At 57.0% G+C, this 19887-nt stretch overlaps 1 protein-coding gene across 1 annotated transcript; it reads right to left on the bottom strand.

The window, feature by feature from the left end:
- Positions 1-920: 920 nt before the first annotated feature.
- On the bottom strand, positions 921-13855 carry DPH7 (diphthamide biosynthesis 7). Its single transcript, XM_071574582.1, has 9 exons — positions 13688-13855; positions 12192-12331; positions 11154-11241; positions 10007-10101; positions 6968-7134; positions 5895-5967; positions 4499-4564; positions 4196-4368; positions 921-2732 (listed from the first exon to the last, which is right to left on the bottom strand). Exons 1-9 carry the CDS (start codon positions 13823-13825, stop codon positions 2173-2175), a joined length of 1500 nt encoding a protein of 499 aa, XP_071430683.1. The 5' UTR covers positions 13826-13855; the 3' UTR covers positions 921-2172.
- Between the last annotated feature and the right edge of the window lie 6032 nt (positions 13856-19887).

The raw sequence follows: 19887 nt of genomic DNA, 5'->3' as shown, positions 1-19887 counted from the left end.
CCAACTTCAATTTCCCCTGGCAGAGCTTGAGCCCATCGTGCCCCCTTGTCCTATTGCTGAGTGCCTGGGAGAAGAGACCAACCCCCACCTGGCCAGAACTTCCCTTCAGGCAGTTCCAGACAGTGCTGAGGTCACCTCTGAGCCTCCTCTTCTCCAGGCTGAACACCCCCAGCTCCCTCAGCCTCTCCCCACAGCACTTGTGCTCCAGTCCCTTCTCCAGCCTCGTTGCTCTTCTCAGTTGGGTTGGAAGAGACCTGTGAGATCATCAAATCCAACCCTTGATCCAACCCTACTGTGATCACCAGCACTTTGTGCCCTGGGCTGGTGATCACAGTGGGGTTGGATCAAGACATGTTGGATTCTCTGTCCCTGGAGGTGTTTAAGAGGACACTCAGTGCCACATCCAGTCCCTTCTCCAGCCCCTCAATCTCTTTCCTGACCTGAGGGGCCCAGAACTGAACCCAACACTCAAGGTGTGGCCTCCCCAAGGCAGGGACTCCCCAGGCAGGACTCTCTGCAGGAGGGGGTGGAGGGTGAGGGGATGCAGAGCAGGAGCTCCTGTGCCCTTTGGTGCCAGTTCCAGCTTGGCCTTGCCCACGTCACTGCCCTCACACCCCACTGAAGGCAGATCACAGCTGGAGCCTCATCCCCTGAGCAAAGCCAAGCCTGACCTAAAGCCCAAACCCAGTGAGGTCCCACTGCCACCACTCCAGCTTTGCTGCCCTGGGGCTCTTCCTCTTGATCTCACAGAGCAATAAAAAGCATTACAAGCTTTACAAGGCAGCTCCAGGGACACACCCTGTGTGTTCCCAGGAACTGGATTGTCCACTCTGACTCCCACAGAACATTCACCAAGTGCCTTCAGAGCCTCGGCCAAATTCCCTTGATTTTTAACCCTCAAAACAACCCAGAAAGATAAATCACTTTGATCATTTTATTTTAGAAACATCCAAAAATAGGGGGTTTGTTTAAGAAAAGCTCTTGTTTGCAGGACTGATAGGAATCTTCAGGTAACAGTGCTCGAGGTTTGCTAAAATACACATTCCCCCCAGAGGGGGTCTCAGAGCAGTGAGGGGCTCTCACCTGCTGAACCTCTTCGTGCTGGTGTTTCTTTCCCTCCAGACAACCCATCCTTGAGGACACTCAAACTGCCCAAGGGGAGAGTCACTTCCCCAGTTTAAGCTGGTTTTTTGTTTCTAGGTATAAATGTTTCAGAAAGGGTGTTCTGCTGATATTTCACAGTGAAAAAAGGAAGCTAATGGAGCAACCATGAGAGATCCTGCAGCCATTCCCAGAGGTAGTTGGGGCAATGCTGTTCAGATTTTGGTTTCTGTACTCACTTTGAACTTAAAAAGATGTCAAGAAATACCACTTAAGACTTTTTGGAGGTTTTGTGATCTTAAAGCTGTTCACCTTTATAAAACTGAAAGCCCTGGCCTTTGGACCTAATTGTGGAGAGCAGGAAACATGAGCTGGGTACCAAGAGTGGCACTAAAGGATGGCAGGGTCACTGCAGGGTGATCTAAACCAGGCGGTGCCCACCTGGGAGTAATGGAGGAAACTGCAGTCAGGGAGGAGTGATGGGAAAACACACCAGGATCCTCCCAGGAAAGGCCCAGCTTATCCCAAGAGTTCCACCTGCACTTCCTTCTGAACCAGAGTGCCCATTAAAGATCTCTGAGCCTGTGCCTGCCCTGCCTGAGCCCTTCTCAGGGACTGCTTTACACACCACACAGCTGAGCCTCTGCCTGGGGGTGCTCTGGGGCCTTCCAGAACCTTCTGTGCACATGCTGGGCCTACACAGAGCAGCACAGTCTGGTCTAGGATGGAAGGAGGAGAACAGGCCTAACAGATCTATTGTGAACTGCAGCCCAGCCTTGCAAGGATCCAAATCTGAGCACAAAGCCTGTGAGGGGAGGGCTGTCCAACCTGGAGCTGGGACATTAAGGGAAAAACTAAATAAAGCTGTCTGTGTCTGACCACAGGCCTCTAAGCAAAGGCTTTGCCCCATGCTGAGGATCAAACACCAGGAATTCCAGCTGTGATGGCCTTGGAGGACTCCCGAGCTCAGCAATAAAACTGCCAAGGCCCAACAGAAGTTTAGGCAGGGAATTAAGCTCAGCTGTCCCTCTCAGTTCAGGAGCTTTCCTGCCCCCTCTCCCTTGGGAGTGGTCAATGCAAACCTTCAGCTGTTCCTTTGGATGGAGCTCTGGGACTTGGCAGGTCAGTGGTGGTGCCCAGGCTCATCTCCCACCTCCACACGTGCAGGATGTTGTCGTAGAAGGAGCAGGTGGCCACGATGCTGGTGTGTTTGGGGCTGGCTGGGGCCCTGGCTGAGTCCAGCCCCGTTCCACTGGGGCTCCTGGCTCTGGGGTCAGAGCCATGGGCTGCTGCAGCCCCTGGGCCTCCAGCCCGCTCTGAGCTGGCCTTCAACCCAGAGCCCCTGCCCAGGCCAGGGCCCGGCCCTGCCCCCAGGGGCACCGCAGGGCCCTCGCCCTCCTCGTCCAGCACCACATCAAAAGTAGCTGTAGGAGACTCGTAAATGATCTTCAGGTTTTGCACCTGCAGATTCAGGGTCTCCTCTGCCTCCTGCCGCGCCGCCCCGAGCCCCTCCGGAGCCTGGCACCCATCCTGGGCATCCCGGGGGCACAGCCGCGACCAGTCAGCCCCGTAGGCCAGGGAGTTGTGCAGCACGTAGGAGGACAGGATGGCACATTGCTCCGTGTTCTCCGCTTTAAAAGGGGAAAGAAGCATGAAATGAGCAGAAAGCAAGTTGTGGGTTGTGGCACGAGGCTCAGCAGCCAGTGCAGCACTGGCTGTGTCCCACGGGAAGAGTTCTCTGGTTAGTTATGGCCCCCTTCACCTCAGGGTGAAGCACTCCAGGAAGGAGGCACTGCCAGCCCTGACCATTTTTCAGCCACCTCTCAATGGCCTTGACTGTCCCTGGGTCAGTAGAAGGAGAGGGTTTAACATGCACGATGTTTGAGAGTCTCAGTATTGAAAATACCTACAAAGGATCAAGACAGATCACACCAACATCCCCACTGAGCCAGGAACACACCTGGGAGACTTCCAGGCCAGGTCCTGCTTATTAACTCATTGGAGATGTTCTTGCCATGAGCTCCCAGCATTTGACTCTGGCAGTAACTGGACATCAAGTTCCTGCCTTCCCTCATTTTCTCCTCATTTTCTGAGCTGTGGATCTGCCCAAGGTCTGGAGAAGCCCAGGAAGGCTGCAAGACTGCATTTGGAATGGGAATGCAAACAGCTTTTTCATCAGGGAAACACTTCCTGATTCACACAAAGGGCTCAGTCACGTTATTCTGGACTAGCCAGGCTGCACTGCCCTTCCTCCCTGGGGCAACAACCAGTTCCCCAGCAGGGCAGCAGCTCCTGCTGACAGGGAAGCAGCACCTGGCACTCAGAGGAGCCTCTGTGAACCATCCCAGACTGGAATGGTGGTGTCAACAGGCAGTCACTGAGTCATGGAATGTTCTGAGTTGGAAGGGACCACAAGGACCATCAAGTCCAGCTCTCAAATGAGTGGCCCATACAGGGATCAGAGCCACAACCTTGGTGGTATCAGCACCATGGTCTGGCCAGCTGAGCTCATCTCACCAAAACCAACCTGTGAGAAGGAACTATGAGGGACTTACACATGAGAATCATAGAATGGATTGGGTTGGAAAAGACCTCCGAGATCATCAAGTCCAACCCTTGGTCCAACTCCAGTCCCTTTACCAGATCATGGCACTCAGTGCCACGGCCAAGCTCAGTTGAAAAACCTCCAGGGATGGGGAACCCACCCCCTCTCTGGGCAGCCCATTCCAATCCCTGAGCACTCTCTCTGCAAAGAATTTCTTTCTGCTCTCCAACTTCAATTTCCCCTGGCAGAGCTTGAGCCCATCGTGCCCCCTTGTCCTATTGCTGAGTGCCTGGGAGAAGAGACCAACCCCCACCACGGAACTCTGAGGGATTTACACATGAGAAGGAACTCTGAGGGATTTACACATGAACAGTGATGGGGCCTTTGCACTACCCAGGAGTCCAACAGTGTGGACAAAGCTGGAAGAGTTACCTCAAACTGGAACAAAAATCTGTGGCTATTTAACATCACCTGGATGCTTCTAGAAAGGCCAGAGCTGGTGTGACCCTGGAGGCAGCACAGGAGTGTCCCTGCTCCCTGCACACTCACCCATGCTCCCACGGCAGTCCAGGATCTTGAAGCCACTCTGCATGCAGGCTGCCAGCAGCACGAAGTCACACGTGGGGTGCCACTTCAGCCTCCACACTCCCCCCTCCACGTGGGTGTCCCCCAGGGGCTGCCTCATGTTCCTGCTGTCCCACAGCAGCACGTGCTCGTCGTAGCTGGGCACACCCCACAGACGGGGGGTTGGGGGTGACAAGCACAGCAGAAAGTCAGGACAGGCCACGTGGAACTCCTGCTCAGTAACAGCAGGTTGGTCACAGCAGGGAGGAGCAGCTGGAAGGGACTCACCTGCCCGTAGCCAGGAGGTTCTCCCGGTGGGGACTGCACTGAATGCTGCACACACCCATGGAATGCCTGCAGGAGAGGAACAGAGCACAGGGAAGAGCTTGAGGAGGGATTCTCCCTTGAATTCCAAGGATTTTGAACCCACATGACTGCATCAAGGCATCTGTCCTAGTTCAGCAGGAGGGACCAGCTATCACTGTGTGGGGTGATCAAACCTGTGTGTTCTACCCCCTCTATTCATTCCCCAAGGTCAATGGGCCATTAGCAGCAGCTGCCCAGGGAGCCATTATCACCTTCACACCCAGCCTGAGGGGGGCGGAGCTGCCAATGGGCCATCAACAGTTCCACACCCCCTGGCTCCCAGAGTTAATCACCCATTGTGTGAGTCCCCGCCCAGGGGGAGGGACTGAGTGCTCCCTGAGGGTACATAAGGGGTGGGTAAGACCTCAGGAACCTCTCGTCGGATCCAGAGCAGCAGCAGGACCTCGACAGGAGGAGATCCCCGCTCTCACCCAGACCACAGCCCTTGCCTGCACCAACAGGTTTTTCTTTTCCTTTTGCTCTGGACTTGGGGGAACCACAGGGGTCTCAGCACAAGGGCAAACAAACCCCCTTGGGTTTGTGCCCCAGGACACTGGGTTATACTGCTGGGGTTTTGTGAGTTGAAAGCAATTTCCCTTGTGTGTCAGTGTTGTTATTGTAATATTATTATTAAATTTTAGGTCTGACTTATAATCTCTCTCGTGGCGAGTTCATTTCCCCTGCTGGTTCACCTTCAAACCAGCACAGCATCTCAGGAAAGCAGAGCAAGGTGAGCTCAGATTTCCCTCCAGTTCCATCTCCACAGTCCAACAGCCTTCCCAGGGCAGCACTTCTGTTCCCACAGTCTCTCAGCACAAGTATTTTGTAGTGATATTTACAGCACAAACTGCTGTTCAGAGCCCCTCAGAACTTCAGCAGAACTCCATTCCCAGGAGACTTTAGTCCCAACATTAGTATTTCCATAGCAACAGTCCCCAGTGTGTTTTAAGGTTACACACAGAATTTCACTGGAGAGTTGTGGATATTGTTTTAATCATATTTTAAAAGATAGAAAAAGAGAAAGAAAAGGCATCACTTCACATAAGTGAACAGTGGAGAACAAAATATTTTCTAAGAAAAATTCCATAATAAGATACCTAAATTTAACACATAAAAAAATTTCTGAAATAAGAGTAAATCAGGATCCTTCTCTTAGAAAGAAGCCCCCACCACTTGCACTTGTGAAGTCAGCAGGTGGTTTATTATGTTGAAATATATGGAGAAGAAAGTTGTCCTGATGGACAAAGCCAACAGCTGCCTGCACTTCCCAAGGCACTGCCCATCTCTGTGCCCTGGGCAGGGGCACAGCAGCACTTACCTCCTGCTGGTGAACACTGGAGCCTCTGGACTGCACCTGGTGTCCCAGCCCTTCAGCAGGTTGTCATCCCCTCCTGCCCAGGGACAAACACTGTGAGCACCAGGCAGGGAGGAGCACAGAGCACAGAATTCAGTCTGCAGCTTCCTCCTGATGGGCAGCTCCAATCTCTGCTCTGTGTGAGCAGGGACAGCACCCAGGGAATGGCTGGAGCTGTGCCAGGGCAGGGACAGCACCCAGGGAATGGCTGGAGCTGTGCCAGGGCAGGGACAGCACCCAGGGAATGGCTGGAGCTGTGTCAGGGCAGGGACAGCACCCAGGGAATGGCTGGAGCTGTGCCAGGGCAGGGACAGCTCCCAGGGAATGGCTGGAGCTGTGTCAGGGCAGGGACAGCACCCAGGGAATGGCTGGAGCTGTGCCAGGGCAGGGACAGCACCCAGGGAATGGCTGGAGCTGTGCCAGGGCAGGGTCAGGTTGGATCTCAGGGAAAGGTCCTTCCCCCAGAGGGTGGTGGGCACTGACCAGGCTCCCCAGGGCAGTGGGCACAGCCCCAAGGCTGCCAGAGCTCCAGGAGGGTTTGGATGATGCTCTGGGGCACAGGGTGGGATTGTTGGGGTGTCTGTGCAGGGCCAGGGGTTGGACTGGATGCTCCTTGGGGGGTCCCTTCCAACTCAGATACAGAGTTGATGCTTCCCAGCCCTCACAGAATTTACCAGACACACCAAACATCACCCTGGGGCTCCCAACACCCATCAGCACAGAAAATACACACATTAACAATATCCTCACTTTGTTAAGAAAAAAAAATCCCAAGTCAAAAGGACTGGCCTCAAAAAGCTCTCTGGCTCTTTTGCACTGCAAGACAATATAATCTTTTTTGCCAAGAGCCACCCCAAGCACAGTTTAAAGGGAACAGCTTCTAATTGAAAGCCTTTTACACCCAGCAGAGGCCCCACTCCTTCAAGAGGTGCTGTTCAAGCAGCACACCCAGCCCTGCAAAGTAAAATCCCAAGGAACACACATCCCTAAACTCCCCTCCCCAGCACTCCCAAAGAAGATTCCCAGCCCACACAGACCTGAATACACGATATTGGTGTCCCAGTAATTAAAAGCAGCAATCCAGGCCTCAAATTTGTGAGCTTCCCACTGGCTCAGGACATGCACGGAAGGAGCAGATTCATCTATGGAGAAAAGGTTCAGCTTCCCCTCTGAATCACTGCTGATCACTCTCAAAGGACATCCACTACAGGGGGACACAGGGAAAACATCAGGAATTACTGGAACATGTTGGATTCAGCTGAACACTGACAGGAACTGGCAGCTCAGTGGCAGCAATGACACGTTCACACCATTCCTTTCAGCTCCAGCCCATCCCACCTTCAAATCAGCTGCCCCAGCGAGCAGCACTCGCTGAGCTCACAGGGAGCAGCCACTCACACCCTTCTCTGAGGTGCAGGACTCCTCTGAGCTGCCCCCAACCCCTCTGAGCTGCCCCAAACCCCTCTGAGCTGCCCCAAACCCCTCTGAGCTGCCCCCAACCCCCTCTGAGCTGCCCCCAACCCCCTCTGAGCTGCCCCCAACCCCTCTGAGCTGCCCCCAACCCCTCTGAGCTGCCCCCAACCCCTCTGAGCTGCCCCCAAACCCCTCTGAGCTGCCCCCAAACCCCTCTGAGCTGCCCCCAATCCCCTCTGAGCTGCCCCCAAACCCCTCTGAGCTGCCCCCAAACCCCTCTGAGCTGCCCCCAACCCCCTCAGAGATGCCCCCAACCCCCTCAGAGATGCCCCCAACCCCCCCGAGCTGCCCCCAACCCCCTTGAGATGCCCCCAAACCTTTCTGAGCTGCCCCAACCACCCCCTAGATGCCCCAACCACCCCCTAGATGCCCCAAGCCCCCCGAGATGCCCCAAAACTCCCCCGAGATGCCCCCAAACCCCTCTGAGCTGCCCCCAAACCCCTCTGAGCTGCCCCCAAACCCCTCTGAGCTGTCCCCAAACCCCTCTGAGCTGCCCCCAAACCCCTCTGAGATGCCACAAACCCCTCTGAGCTGCCCCCAAACCCCTCTGAGCTGCCCCCAAACCCCTCTGAGCTGCCCCCAAACCCCTCTGAGCTGCCCACAAACCCCTCTGACTTCTCACATGCCTGAGATTACATCAACAAGCAAACGTGAAGAGCAGTTTTTGCTTCCTCCAAGTCTGACAAGGACCTTTCAGGACCTTCCCTCTTGTGGAGTACAAAGAAATGTTTTATTTCCCTGCTATCAAAGCACTGCCTGATCCTGACCTTTCCTGCTCTCCTCCTGTGCCACAGCACAGTTGCAGTTTCTGGACACAATGACCTTGGAGCACTGGCAAATGTTTTGCACAGATTTTCTGACATTTCCTGACATGAACCAAGTCCCTCCTCTTTGGCTGCAACTGCAGGAACTGCCGTGGGGGCTCAGGGCTCCTTTCCAGCTCTGCATTGAATGTCAGTTGTTCAGCCACACTGAATCTCCCAAATTTCCACATAAGAGGTGCAGGATCATCCCATTTCTATGGAGATGTGAAGGATACATTTGGTTTCTCAAGTGGCAACAGTGACAGCTTTAATGGACTTCTCATCACTGCAATGATCATTCATCATGAAGGGCAGAGACAAGAAGGACAAAGTCTGGCTGGGAATTCTACTTATTCATTAAACAACATGCACAGAAACAGCTTTAATTAGCAAAACCTACTAAGTGTTTGCCCTGCAGCATTAATTAAGCAATGACTGCCTGACCCCTTGGTTTCCAGCTCACACCAAAGGCACCACTCTCTGCACTCACAGAACACACTGACCTCCCCTTTCCAAGGTATTCAGGGTATCTCAGGCAGTGATGCCACTCTGAAATCTCCTGTATGAGCATTTGAGAGAGGAAGGAGCCACTTCCAAACCAGTTCTGTCCTGTTTCTCACACATGCCTCAACTTCCTACATGTGCTATTGGCACAACTTCACACTGAAATTTCAGCTGTTCTAAAAGCAGAGTTGGATCCATCTGCATCCCATTCTGGTCTCTCCTTTTAGCACAGGCAACAGAAGACACGTCCCTGAGTCACCCACTGCCAGTGCCCAGAGCACAACCTCATGTTTGTTGTTGTAGCCTCTGCTCTTGCTGCAGTGGCCACAGCACATGTTTGTGTTCCTTTGGTACCCTTTGCCCTGGAAACAGCAACTTCTAGAGCAGGGCAGGTTGAAGCTGGGATGAGGAAAGTCAAACCCACCAAAGAGTCATCCATCCAAGTCCTCAGCTCCTCCTGGAGGCTGTGCCACACACACTGCCCTCCAGGGCCAGCCCTCTGCCCCAGTTCAGCAGGTGGGCCCAGTTTGTCCCTGTGTGGGTGTGCCCAAAGCTGGGCATTCTAAACCCTCTGGGCCATTGCCCAGCAACTGTTCCCAATGGCCCATTGGCAGCAGCTGCCCAGGGCACAGCTGAGCCCTCAGGCTGGGAGCTGGCTGGGAAAGAAGCCTGGCAGAGGAGCTGGGACAACTCCCCTCCAGGGACTCCTTGGCACCTCCACACCCACCTGAGGGCTCAGCTCTGCTCAGGGGCCACCAACCATTCCAAAATCCCCCCTGACTCCCACAGTCACATCCCCCACTGTGGAACTCCCTGCCCTGGGGGAGGCACTGGGGGCTCCCACCCAAACCTCAGGGGAGACAATCTGGGGCTTTGGGGACTTGGGGAACCACTCCTGGGATCCAGAGGAGGAGCAGACCCTGGCCAGGAGGAGCCCACCACTCTCCACCAGACTGTGCCATCATCTGTACCAACAGGTTTGTCCCTTCCTTTTCCTTTGCACTCGAGGGAACCACGTGGGGCTCAGCACAGGGGCCACCAAACCCCCCTGTGTTTGTGCCCCAGGGGGTGGGTTACACTGCTGGGCTTGGGGGTTAAACCCAATTTCTCTTTGTGCCATTGCATTTATTGTAATATTGTTATTGAATTGTAACTCTGACTTAGAATCTCTTTTGTGGTGGGTTCATTTCTCCTGCCAGTTCCCCTTTAAACCTGCAAACCCCCAGCTCCCTCCTCGCCAGGGCACTGCCCTCAGCTCCCTCCTCACCAGGGCACTGCCCCCAGCTCCCTCCTCACCACTGCTCCCGTCCCGTGGACCAGTCCAAGGACAGGGCCAGGCGCTGTGCCCCGAGCTCCACCCTGAAGCGCGGCTCCAACATGCAGCTGTTCTTCTACTGGAAACAAAAGAATGGGTTAAGGCTGGCACACAGCAGGGCTGGCACACAGCAGGGCTGGCACACAGCTCTGCTTATTCCCACTGCTTATTCTCTGTGTTCCAGAGCCTGAGGAGCACAAGGGTCCCCCAACACTGCACACTCACCCAGCACCAGCTGAGGGGTAAATGTGGACATGCAGGATCCCACCCTCATGGTGCCCCTCTCCCACCAAACCACCCCTAAACTCTGCCAAGGGATCCCACCCTCGTGGTGCCCATCTCCCACCAAACCACCCCTAAGCTCTGCCAAAGGATCCCACCCTCGTGGTGCCCATCTCCCACCAAACCACCCCTAAGCTCTGCCAAAGGATCCCACCCTCATTGTGCCCATCTCCCACCAAACCACCCCTAAGCTCTGCCAAAGGATCCCACCCTCGTGGTGCCCATCTCCCACCAAACCACCCCTAAACTCTGCCAAAGGATCCCACCAAACCACCCCTCAGCTCTGCCAAAGATCCCACCCTCGTGGTGCCCATCTCCCACCAAACCAGCCCTCAGCTCTGCCAAAGGATCCCACCAAACCAGCCCTCAGCTCTGCCAAAGGATCCCACCAAACCAGCCCTCAGCTCTGCCTCCTCGCAGGGAGGGCAGGAATGGTGACCTGGCTGCTGAACCTCCTTGCAGATCAGCTTCTGCTTTCTTTGTGGGAATGGCTCTGATCACTCCCTTCTCTCACCACAAAAGAAACCCCACTCCAGCATTTCAATGACTTTGCTCCTGCTGTTCCCCATCCTTGTTCTCAAGTGACAGTTCAGGGTTTGCTTCTGCTCCCCTCCTGCCTCTCCTCTCCCACTGTGCAGGTGGGCAGAGCCCAGCCCGACTCTGGTGCCACAAACAAGTTCATAGAATTCATGACAAACATCAGAAGACAAAAGAAGAGTTTAAAAAGCTGAGCATATTGAGAGAGCCATGGAAACCACCCAGCTTTCCTGCAAGCCTCTACTCCAGGAGATGTGCCAAAAATGGACAAACACCAGCTCCAGCTCCAGCAGCAGCTGCACCACCCACCTCACTTCCAGTCAGGTGGCAAAACTCCACGGCGCCGGTGGAGTTGGCAATGCCAACCATGGGATGTTCTGCAACGGGAACGTGGCACCTGAAACACCAAAGGCAAGTGCTGAATGTCCCCATTTCTCGGATTTTAGGAGGAGAGCAGAATCAGAACTTTCATTCCAAGGTGCACAAGGAGAGGGCATGTGACCAAAAACATCTCACATTAAGAAAAACTAAGGCTCATGTTCCCACAAACCTGCATGGAGGGGACCACAGAGAGGAGAGATCCACTGGCTGTCACTGTGGAATGAATGAGGCACAGAGGCCCCGACCAGCTGCCCGAGGGGAGCAGAAAGGGCCACACCCAAACGGGGCAGCCTCTGCTCACCCACGAACCAGAGAGCAGTTCCCTGCGAGAGCTCAGGAACAGTTTAGGGAGTAAATGTGACTGTCCTGCCATGCCAAGAGAGATCCCACAGAGCCCCTGCCATGGCACCAGCACTGGCAGTGCCAGCATTACCACTGATGCCCAGGATGGCCCAGCCTGGCAGTGCCAGCATTACCATTGATGCCCAGGATGGCACAGCCTGGCAGTGCCAGTATTACCATTGATGCCCAGGATGGCCCAGCCTGGCAGTGCCAGCATTACCACTGATGCCCAGGATGGCACAGCCCCACCTGTGCCAGCATTACCATTGATGCCCAGCATTACCATTGATGCCCAGGATGGCACAGCAAGGCAGTGCCAGCATTACCATTGATGCCCAGGATGGCACAGCCTGGCAGTGTCAGCATTACCATTTGATGCCCAGGATGGCCCAGCCCCACCTGTGCCAGCATTACCACTGATGCCCAGCATTACCATTGATGCCCAGGATGGCACAGCAAGGCAGTGTCAGCATTACCATTGATGCCCAGGATGGCACAGCCTGGCAGTGCCAGCATTACCATTGATGCCCAGGTTGGCCCAGCCTGGCAGTGCCAGCATTACCACTGATGCCCAGCATTACCATTGATGCCCAGGTTGGCCCAGCCTGGCAGTGCCAGCATTACCATTTGATGTCGAGCACCGCGGCCGTGTCGATGCGCTGGATCTCGCTCAGGGGGATGAAGGGCTGCTCCTCGTTGTAGTGGTACAGGTAGAGGCGCCCCGTGCGGTCACAGGCGCCGCTGGAGCCTCCTCGGGAATCGCTCTGTGCCAGCCATGGAAAGGACAGGGCAGGGTCAGCCAGTCGCGCCTCCCCACCCGCCATCCTGCCGGGAGCGGGCACAGGGCTGAGGCTCCCTGGCACTGCTCCAGTGCCAGCCTTGAGGGGTAAAACCCACCGCAGCCCCCTCGGGCCGGCCGTGCTGCTCCTGATCAGCCCCACCTCGAGCCACCCCCGCGGGACGGGGAGTGGCCCCGTGGGGACCGGCGGGACCGGGACCGGGACCGGGACCGGGACCAGGAGAGGCGGCTGGGGCCGGGGGCTCGCCCCAGTGCGGTACCGGGCGGGAACGGGAACGGGAACGGGGCTCACCCAGGGGCGGTACCGGGCGGGAACGGGAACGGGGCTCACCCCAGTGCGGTACCGGGCGGGAACGGGAACGGGAACGGGGCTCACCCCAGTGCGGTACCGGGCGGGAACGGGAACGGGGCTCACCCCAGTGCGGTACCGGGCGGGAATGGGAACGGGGCTCACCCCAGTGCGGTACCGGGCGGGAATGGGAACGGGGCTCACCCCAGTGCGGTACCGGGCGGGAACGGGAACGGGAACGGGGCTCACCCCAGTGCGGTACCGGGCGGGAATGGGAACGGGGCTCACCCCAGTGCGGTACCGGGCGGGAACGGGAACGGGGCTCACCCCAGTGCGGTACCGGGCGGGAACGGGAACGGGGCTCACCCCAGTGCGGTACCGGGCGGGAACGGGAACGGGAACGGGGCTCACCCCAGTGCGGTACCGGGCGGGAACGGGAACGGGAACGGGGCTCACCCAGGGGCGGTACCGGGCGGGAACGGGGCTCACCCCAGTGCGGTACCGGGCGGGAACGGGAACGGGGCTCACCCCAGTGCGGTACCGGGCGGGAATGGGAACGGGGCTCACCCAGGGGCGGTACCGGGCGGGAATGGGGATGGGAACGGGGCTGGGTCTCACCCCAGAGCGGTACAGGCGGACAGGGATGGGAACGGGGAATGGGACGGGAATGGTGCTCACCCCAGTGCGATACCGGGTGGACACGGATGGGAACGGGGATAAGGATGGGGACGGGCTCGCCCCGGAGAGGTACAGGCGGATGGGGATGGGGATGGGGATGGGGATGGAATGGGGATGGGGATGGGGATGGGGACGGGGACGGGGATGGGGATGGGGACGGGGACGGGGATGGGGACGGGGACGGGGATGGGGACGGGGACGGGGATGGGGACGGGGACGGGGATGGGGATGGGGATGGGGACGGGGACGGGGATGGGGATGGGGATGGGGACGGGCTCGCCCCGGAGCGGTACCGGCGGACAGGGATGGGGACGGGCTCTCCCCGCAGCGGTGCCGGCGGTGCCGGGGGCTCACCTGGGCGGGCGGGCGCAGGTGGTAAGTGCCGCAGGCCAGGATGCTGTGCCAGCCCTCCACTGGGCACCACTCCACCGAGTCCGCGCTGAACTCCGTGTCCACCACCTGCAGCGTGCGCGTCCGGCACGGCGCGGCCATCGCGGGCGGGGGGCGGCACCTCCGGGGCGGTGCGACCCGTCTGCTTCCCGGTCAGGGCGGGCCCGGGGCGGGGCTGCCCCCGGAGCCGCCCCTTCCATCGTCGAACCGCCCCTTCCAGCTCTGGAGCCGCCCCTTCCAGCCCTGGAGCCGCCCCTTCCAGCCCTGGAGCCGCCCCTTGCCCCGCCGGGGCCGCCCCTTCCATCGCCGGAGCCCCTCCGTCCCTCCCCGTCGGTTCCGCGCTCGCTCCGCGCCGCTGCAGTTCCGTGCATCGCTCCCCAGCGCGTTCCCGCGGGATGCGGGGCGGGATGCGGGGCGGGATGCGGGATGCGGGATGCGGGATGCGGGGCGGGATGCGGGATGCGGGATGCGGGATGCGGGATGCGGGGCGGGATGCGGGATGCGGGATGCGGGATGCGGGGCGAGATGCGGGGCGGGATGCGGGGCGGGATGCGGGATGCGGGGCGGGATGCGGGATGCGGGATGCGGGATGCGGGGCGGGATGCGGGATGCGGGATGCGGGGCGGGGTGGCTGTGCTGCGGCGGGGCATGGGGCGGGGTGGCTGCTCCGCCGGCAGCCGCTCCCGACCACCCCGGGCCCGACTTGCTCTCGCACCCTCCCCGTGCCCGGCTCAGCCCCCCCGCGCTCTGCCAGAGCACAGGTGTCACTGCCTTTCCTCTCTCTCCTTTCCCTTTTTCCCTCTCCCCTTTCCTTTTTCCCTCTCCCCTTTCCCCTCTGTCCTTTCTCTTTTCCCCTCTCTCCTTTCCCTCTCTCCCCTTTCCCTTTTTCTCCTTTTTCCCCTCTCCCCCTTTCCCTTTTCTCCCCTTTCCCTTTTCTCCCCTTTCCCTTTTCCCTCACCCCCTTTCCCTTTGCCCCTCTTCCCCCTGCCCCTTGCCTTTTTTCCCTCTCCCCTCTCCCCTTTCTCTTTTCCACTCTCTCCTCTTCCCCCTCTTCCTTTTCCCCTCCCCTTTCCCTTTTTCCCTTTCCCCCCTCCCCTTTTTTCCTTTTTCCCTCTCCCCTTTCTCTTTTTCCTTCTCCCCTTTCCCTTTTCCTCTCTCCCTTTTCCCTTTTTCCCTTTCCCTTCTCGTCTCTCCCCTTTCTCTTTTTCCCCTCTCCCCTTTCCCTCTCCCCTCTCTCTCTCCCCTCTCCCCTTTCCCTCTCCCCTTTCCCTTCTCCCCTTTCCTTCTCCCCTCTCCCCTCTCCCTCTCCCCCTCTCTCTCCCCTCTCCCTTCTCCCCTTTCCTTCTCCCCTTTCCCTCTCCCCTTTCCCTATCCCTCTCCCCTCTACCTCTCCCCTCTCCCCTTTCTCTCTCCCCTCTCCCCTTTCCCTCTCCCTCTCCCCTTTCCCCTTTCTCTCTCCCCTCTCCCCTCTCCCCTTTCCCTCTCCCTCTCCCCTTTCTCTCTCTCCCCTTTCCCTCTCCCCTTTCCCTCTCCCCTCTCCCTCTCCCCTTTCCCTCTCCCCTCTCCCCTCTCCCTCTCCCTCTCCCCTCTCCCGTTTCTCTCTCCCCTTTCCCTCTCCCTTCTCCCTTCTCCCCTTTCCCCTTTCCCTCTCCCCTCTCCCCTTTCCCTCTCCCCTCTCCCCTTTCGCTCTCCCCCTCTCCCTTCTCCCCTTTCCCCTTTCCCTCTCCCCTCTCCCTTCTCCCCTTTCCCTCTCTCCTTTCCCTCTCCCCTTTCCCTCTCCTCTCTCCCCTTTCCCTCTCCCCTTTCCCTCTCCTCTCTCCCCTTTCCCTCTCCCCTTTCCCTCTCCCTCTCCCCTCTCCCCTTTCTCTCTCCCCTTTCCCTCTCCCTCTCCCCCTCCCCTTTCCCTCTCCCCTTTCCCTCTCCCCTCTCCCTTCTCCCCTTTCCCCTTTCCCTCTCCCATCTCCCTCTCCCCTTTCCCTCTCCCTCTCCCATCTCCCTCTCCCCTTTCCCTCTCCCCTCTCCCCTCTCCCCTTTCCCCTTTCCCTCTCCCCTTTCCCCTTTCCCTCTCCCCTCTCCCCTTTCCCTCTCCCCTTTCCCTCTCCCCTTTCCCTCTCCCCTTTCCCTCTCCCCTCTCCCTCTCCCCTTTCCCTCTCCCTCTCCCCTCTCCCTCTCCCCTTTCCCTCTCCCCTTTCCCTCTCCCCTCTCCTCTTTCCCTCTCCCTCTCCCCTCTCCCTCTCCCCTTTCCTCCTCCCCTTTCCCTCTCCCCTCTCCCCTTTCCCCTTTCCCTCTCCCCTTTCTCTCTCCCCTCTCCCCTCTCCCTCTCCCCTTTCCCTCTCCCCTTTCCCTCTCCCCTCTCCCCTTTCCCTCTCCCTCTCCCCTCTCCCTCTCCCCTTTCCTTCTCCCCTCTCCCTTCTCCCCTCTCCCTCTCCCCTTTCCCTCTCCCCTCTCCCTTCTCCCCTTTCCCCTTTCCCTCTCCCCTTTCTCTCTCCCCTCTCCCCTCTCCCTCTCCCCTTTCCCTCTTCCCTTTCCCTCTCCCTCTCCCCTCTCCCTTCTCCCCTTTCCCCTTTCCCTCTCCCCTTTCCCCTTTCCCTCTCCCCTCTCCCTCTCCCTCTCCCTCTCCCCCCCGGCCGGGGATGCCCCCCCCCCCCCCCGATGCAGCCCCCCCGCCCCCCCGCAGCCCCCCGAGCCGGCATTGCTGCTGCTCCCCGGGCAGAAGCTCCTGCGGGACTGCATTTCACACCCCACAGGTCTCATTGCTGAGTGAGAACAGCCAAGGCCTCCCCTTGGGGTGTTTTCCTGGACCCAACATTCCATTTATTGTCCCTGGGTTCCATCTCCCCGTGTGTCTCTCCACATCCTGCAGTTCCTCACTCAGCCTGTTTTACATCATTATTACACTGAGGAGGCTCCTCCGTGGGTGTTTTCACCTCTGCTTTTCCTAATTATTTTTTAACATATTGGGCATCCAACTGTTTCCTTCCCTCCACTAAAAACCCCTCAGCTATTCCTCTCCCATCTTCTCAGCAGTTTGTCCACCCATTACTCCCCCTGTTCCATCAGCAGGTTTTTTCCTGAAGTGCCTTGAGCAAAGGCATCATCAGGTGCATTTTGGAAGTTCAGACTGTAATAACATGTAACTTTTATGACATGAACCTTCTTCATATTCCCTTTTTCTTTGCCTTATTTTGGTGGGGGTTTTTCCTCTTTTCCACATTTCACCTGCCAAATCTTGACTATTCCCATTTCCTGCATTTGGAGACAAGTTCAGCTTCTAAAGGATTTCTTCCTACTCAGGATCCCCAGAGCTGCTGTTCAATGACACCAGCCCCTTTTTGTCCCCTCAGTGCTGTTGTTTGGGTGGTTTTTTGGCCCCTGGGGTGTCTCACACCATCTCCATGTCCCTCCAGAAGAATTTGAGTCTCAGCTGCATCTTTTACCTTCACCAGTTAAATCCCAGAGGAAAACCTGAGCCCACAACCCAGTGGGTGCATTCAGGGTTCCAACAACAACAGGCAAACACTGAGCCCTGCAATGCATCATATTTCAGATTTTATGTTCCTTAAACCAGCCAGGATTTTCCACTGTGACTTCTGAACCTCTGGGACTGCCAATCTCACCCTACTTGGACAGGAAGGAGCAGCTGGGGGTGCCTGTCCCAACATTTCCTGGGGTTTCCCAGGGGTGTCCCAGGCCAGCACCAGGAGCTCTGCAGCCTCCAAGCCTGAGCTGCATTTTCCAGAGATTTCCTGCAGGAAACACCTTGGACAAAGACCATCTCCATCAGGGGCAAGTCAAATTGATCCCAGATCCACCCCTGGGCTTTCTAAAAACTTGCCCTTACAGAGACATCCCTGGATTCTCCAAGGGAAAGAAGGTCCTTCACAAGAGCTCCATCCTCTGAGAAACCAGGATGTGAAGCTGCCACATTCCAGTCCCCTTCTGAGCCTCCTTAGACAAGGAGATCACACCCTTGCCACTGGAGCCAGGGAACTGCTGTGCATCCTTCCTGCAGTCCCCAGGACCTTTCCAAGAGTCCACATCCCTGTGGCCACTTCCCTGGACAGTCTGGAGTCAAAGATGCCACGCTGAGGTCAGAACCTCTCATTGCCCTGAGACTTTGCAGGATGTCTGGGAAGCTTCTGTGCCTTGGGTTGTCCACAGCCCTCTAACCCAGGGGGCATTTCCCTCCCCACCTGCCTCCCTCCATCCTCCCAGGCCCTTTCCTGCCACATTCCTGGGATCAGGATTCCCCAAGCCCCACCATCCTGGCTTTGCACATTCCTTGAGTCCCCTCCCTCCCTCCCTCCCTTCGTCCTTCCCTCCTTCCTTCCTTCCCTCCCTCCTTTCTTCCCTCCTTCCCTCCTTCCTTCCTTCCCTCTCTCCCTCCCTCCTTCCCTTCGTCCTTCCCTCCTTCCTTCCCTCCCTCCTTCCCTTCATCCTTCCTTCCTTCCCTCCCTCCTTCTCTCCCTACTTCCTTCCTTCCCTCCTTCCTTCCTTCCCTCCCTCCCTCCTTCCCTCCCTCCCTCCTTCCCTTCGTCCTTTCCTCCTTCCTTCCCTCCCTCCCTCCTTCCCTTCGTCCTTCCTGCCCTCTCTCCCTCCTTCCTGCCCTCCCTTCCTTCCCTCCCTCCCTCCTTCCTTCCCTCCCTCCTTCCCTCCCTTCCTCCCTCATTCCCTCCCTCCCTCCTTCCTTCCCTCCCTCCCTCCTCCTTCCCTCCCTCCCTCCTTCCCTCCCCCCTCCCTCCCCTCCCTCCCTCCTTCCCTCCCCCCTCCCTCCTTCCTTCCCTCCCTCCTTCCTTCCCTCCCTCCCTCCCTCCTTCCCTCCCCCCCTCCCTCCCTCCTTCCCTCCCTCCCTCCTTCCCTCCCTCCTTCCTTCCTTCCCTCCCTCCCTCCCTCCTCCCTCCTCCCCCCACCAGCCTGTCCTCCTCCTCCCTGCAGCAACATCACAAACAGCAGCACTAATTTTTCCCTGCTCAGTGTTTTAAAAGACTGGACTTCATTTTGCTAAACACAATTTCTGGTAATAAAAGGGAAAACTGACAGGAAATTAAAAAGTCACTATTTCTGCCCTTTTCAATGGATTGCCTCAAATAAAATAATATTCCTCATGTCCCATTTTATATTCATCAAAACAGTTCATTTAAAGCAAAGAACTGAATGTTTCCTTTAGAAAAAAAATCACCCATTACAGGAAAATTTGATGAGGTCCTGATTAACTTCTTCATATTGAAGGGCCCTTCAGGCTGCCTGAGCAGAAAAATTCCAGCACAACCAGGATTTAGGAGTGACAACTTGACCAGGTGCCTTCCAGTGAACTTCCAGCAGGAAGTTTCCAAAGTCCTTTGTTCTTTTTAAGAAGTTTAAAGCCAAAGGATGAAAACCCACCCAAATGTTAATAATTCAGAACTTCCTGTGCAGGTATTAAAACCAGAATATAATACTGGAAGTCCACAGCAGGTCAATTTTTAAACCAATTGAATACAAGCAAGACCAAGACCAACATTGCAACGTGAAGTGGCCAAGTGGATCCTGACTGAAAAATGAGAATTCTGAACAGCTTTTACAAAAAAAAAAACCTTTGACAAAGCACTGCCAAAGGCTCTGCATTAAACACTCAGCAGCTCCTTCCTCTGTGGGAAGCAGGAGGAACACCTGGCACTAAAACACCATTCAGTTCTTCAGGGAATTCAGCTGATGCTCCTTATATTTTTAAGGCAAAAATGAAAAGGAAAAACTTTCAGATTATCCAAGAAAAGAAAAAGGGAAATCCTCCTCCCAGACTATCTCTACTTATTATTAAAAAAAGATCAAAAAGTGATTCTTGGATTGAGGACAACCCTTAAAAAAATTAATGAGTAACTCCAATTATCAACTAGCATCTCATTGAGCCATCTCTGCCCAGGCCTGGGGGCATTTCCTGTGCCCCACGAGGGCTCCACATGCCCACCCTGCCCAGCCTGACTCCCCTGCAGGGCTGTGGCACCGGGAGCTGCTGCAGCTGCCCCAGCCCCGCCTGTGCCAGGGCCCCCTCCAGCCCCTCCACACCCCCAGAAGGTCCCTGCCCACTCCTGGCACTGCTGCCCACCCAGCAGGGCACTCCAGCACCCAGGTGGGACTGTGCTCTGAGAGCAGGGAAGGGGAGAAAGCCAGAGAGCAGACAAGGATTC

Source organism: Pithys albifrons, chromosome 20, assembly GCF_047495875.1.
Source record: "Pithys albifrons albifrons isolate INPA30051 chromosome 20, PitAlb_v1, whole genome shotgun sequence".
NCBI lineage: Eukaryota > Metazoa > Chordata > Aves > Passeriformes > Thamnophilidae > Pithys > Pithys albifrons.
Note: the sequence above shows the minus strand (reverse complement) of the source record. Positions and strands in the feature narration are given on the sequence as shown.

What these genes read in the sequence shown, in the direction of transcription:
- DPH7 (XM_071574582.1), bottom strand. Translation starts at nt 13,825, where the DNA reads ATGGCCGCGCCGTGCCGGACGCGCACGCTGCAGGTGGTGGACACGGAG. An exon ending in GCGGTGCTCGACATCAAATG is followed by an intron (nt 11,242 to 12,191) that starts GTAATGCTGGCA and finishes TTGGTGTTTCAG; the next exon opens with GTGCCACGTTCCCGTTGCAG. An exon ending in CACCAATATCGTGTATTCAG is followed by an intron (nt 5,968 to 6,967) that starts GTCTGTGTGGGC and finishes GTCCCTGGGCAG; the next exon opens with GAGGGGATGACAACCTGCTG.